General features: G+C 36.0%; 1 protein-coding gene across 1 annotated transcript; it reads left to right on the forward strand.

Moving 5' to 3' along the window:
* Positions 1-400: 400 nt before the first annotated feature.
* LOC147866882 (uncharacterized) lies at positions 401-2,247 on the forward strand. Its single transcript, XM_087317395.1, has one exon. The coding sequence runs from the start codon at positions 419-421 to the stop codon at positions 2,147-2,149; it is 1,731 nt and encodes a 576-aa protein (XP_087173521.1). The 5' UTR covers positions 401-418; the 3' UTR covers positions 2,150-2,247.
* Positions 2,248-3,381: the final 1,134 nt, after the last annotated feature.

Consider the following 3,381-nt stretch of genomic DNA (forward strand, 5'->3'; position numbering starts at 1 on the left):
TTACATATGCCTTTTGGTCAGCCACATCTTGAGCAAATACATGTGCAATCTTTGATCAATTAAACATACATACATCCATACATATATGTATACATGTCCGCAATTCATCCACTTTTTTTCTCAATTAAATGCGCTGTTCCAATGATTCCTATAGTCAAGTAATTCCCATCTAAAATTCAAAATGTGGCCTATGACCGTGCCGACCAATTGTTATCCTTTCATGTGTATTATTTCATGTATACTTACAAGCTTATGGTAATTTTTATTCTATACCTTTGCGCGTTTAAAGGATATCCTTTTTGCTTTCCTCTTCTTCTTGTATGAAATCCATGGCAGAACTTGCCATCTGAAAGAAGAACAAAAGGTCCTGTCTCCTTTCACAGAAAGAAAAGAAAGATAGATATATTAACAGAGAACAATGTCGCAGCAACACGAGGAGGGCGCTGAAGCAGAAGTAGTAGGAGAAGAAAGTACTAGGCAAGCAAATCCTTCACAACCGAAAGAAAATTCAGAGAAGGAGAAGAAAGAGGAACATCGGAGTGAAGCGAATCATACGAATCATCGTTCAATCCTTGTTCCAGAGAAGTTATCATATGAATGCTTGAGAACATCAGGTACACTTAAGCTAAAACACTTCATATTTTCCCCGTGCAGAGCTTTTCATTGCCTAAGAGAAGCAAGAGAAGAGAGATCTATTATAACGTCTTCTTCTCCTGTCTCATTGCGAGCAGATATAGATCTACCCCTTGTTCGTGAAACCAAATGGGAAGATATGAAGAAAACTGTGAAAGCATGGCTGAGAAACCCCAAAAATCTAGCATTGCTGCTATGGGGCACAGCCGTAGGTATCTCAGGAGCTATGCTTTTCCTTATAATGGTAGGGTTTTTAGATGGAACGCTACAACCGAAAAGCAAAAGAGATACTTGGTTTGAAATAAATAACCAAATCTTGAATGCATTGTTTACCCTAATGTGTCTTTACCTTCATCCAGTAAGGATTCTTCACCTTTACTTTCTCTATCGGTGGCAACCCGACGATATCAAACAACTCAGAAAAATCTATTGCAAAAATGGAACATATAAGCCACATGAATGGTCTAACATGCTTATCGTTGTGGGCTTGTTGAATCTGAATTGTTTTGGTCAATATGCTTTGTGTGGATTGAATTGGGGCTATAAGAGATCCAATAGACCCATAGTTGGAGTTGGTTTGTGTTTAGCTGTAGCTATTGGCGCTCCAACCATAGCTGGAATTTACACTAGTGTGAGCTCTTTAGGGAAAAATTACGAAGAAGACGAAGAGCAGGAGAGAATTGAGAGTAAAGAAAGGAAGGTACTTGAGCAAAAGCCCTCGATTAAGATCAGTCAAATCGCCAAGCTAACTAAAAAGTTCACATTTGCCGATCGAGATGGATCACTGGTGGAGAATCCTGAGTGGATTGGTGGGATTTTCGAGGTTAAAAAGGATACGAAAGTAGCTCTATTGACCACTTTTTGTGGGTTTTGTGTGTTTGGCTACAATATGGAACGACTAGGTTTTGGTAACCGATTTGTTCACATTGCTACATTCATACTACTATGCACTGCTCCTTATTGGATATTCTTCTTAGCTGCGACAAATGTGGATAATGATTATGTTCGTCGTGGGATGAGCTATGGTGGAATATTGTTATGTGTGTTTGGGCTTTTGTATGGAGGATTTTGGAGGATTCAGATGCGAAAAGCCTTTGGGTTACCACCTCAGACATGGTGTTTTGGTAAAGCTTCTTTGACTGATTGCACTCAATGGCTATTTTGTAGTCTTTGCTCTCTTTGTCAAGAGGTTCGAACCTCAGAAGCTTATAAAATACGAGATAGTAAGTTCTACGAGAGAAAGAAAGTTTCTCATGCTCTGCCAGAAGGCTCATCGAGGCCCATTTTTGAAGAAAATGGCATGAATAACATTCAAGGCAATGGGCTTAAAGTGTGTAACAATGAAATTGTTCATCACGATTATTCAGAAAAGGTTATGGAAGGTCATGTAGAGCTTCATGCACCAAAACCTTTGGAAATTCGAATAGACACTTATCCATCAGATCCCCAAAAATCATATGTGGAAGGCACTATTGTGGATTCTTCAGCTTTGGTGGAACCGAAAATTTGTGTATAGAGAGATATGGTTAATGGAATCAAAGTGTATATATTTGTCACTATATGAATATTCATTCATCAGGTAATGTGTATAATTCAACTGTGCATTTTTGGGTATTCTGAACATAATGACTAATTACCATTATTGAAAAAATCACTCTTGGAATTGATTTGATCACATTTGAGTTAGATTTAAAATGTAATGCTTAAGTCATTTTCTGCCTTTGGATTATATAATGTTTTGGAAAATGTTTGAAATAGTTATAGCTTTGAACTATGTTTTGAAACTTATTTTATGATCTTCTCTATGAAATAATGTGACAAATTTCTTGCCATCATTTCAATTTGATCAAATGTGTGCTCGACTCGAAATGAACTTTGACAAGCTAGAAATTTACAAAAGAAGGGGTAAGGAGATTCAAGAAATTTTATCTACAACACTTGTTGCACTGCTATATAGGTAAGGAGATTCAAGAAATTTTATCTACAACACTTGTTGCACTGCTATATAGGAAGACTGATCCATTTTTCAAGAAAATCTAATCTAAGACTCACGTTGCACTAAGATTCACAAAGGTCTATCACTTTTTCAATAGATCCTGCGTTTATTCAATTAAAAGAAACATTTGCATGACTAAATATGAAATTGATCAATTAGCAATTAACCAAAGAACAACAAAATGAATAAAAAAAAATGTAACTAAAACCCATCACTTTTCCAACACTTATGATTCATTCAAATTGAAGAAATGTATGTTTAACTTAAGATGAAGTTTGATAAATTCATAATTGACCAAAGAAGAGCCAAGGGAATCCAAGAAAATGTAATAACTTTTTTAGTACTTCATGTGATTCTGAAAACATGCATGCATGACTCAAGATGAAATTTGATAAATTAATGATTGACTAAAGAAGAGCAAAGGGAATTCAAGAAAATGTAATCCAAGACTCCTGTAGCACTACGATACAAGATGGCCCATCACATTCTTGGCACATCTTGTGATTCATTCAATTCAAAGAAATGTATGCGTTGCTCATGCTTCAATTTGAAAATTTTGTATTTGACCAAAGAAGATAAAAGGTATCTCAAGCAAACATTAAGCTAAAACTCTTATCACACAATTATATAGGAAGACCCATTCATTCACTTCTTCAGCCCTCTTCCTCCGTTTGTGGACCAACTATTGAACAAAACGTTCATTAAGTACAATCTGGTATGGTTATTTCACACACAAGTAGCATACTTTATCT

This window comes from Azolla caroliniana, unplaced genomic scaffold (genome assembly GCF_043228905.1).
Source record: "Azolla caroliniana isolate FFs.n. ecotype wild unplaced genomic scaffold, voAzoCaro1.0.p SCAF_3, whole genome shotgun sequence".
NCBI lineage: Eukaryota > Viridiplantae > Streptophyta > Polypodiopsida > Salviniales > Salviniaceae > Azolla > Azolla caroliniana.

What these genes read in the sequence shown, in the direction of transcription:
- LOC147866882 (XM_087317395.1), top strand. Translation starts at nt 419, where the DNA reads ATGTCGCAGCAACACGAGGAGGGCGCTGAAGCAGAAGTAGTAGGAGAA.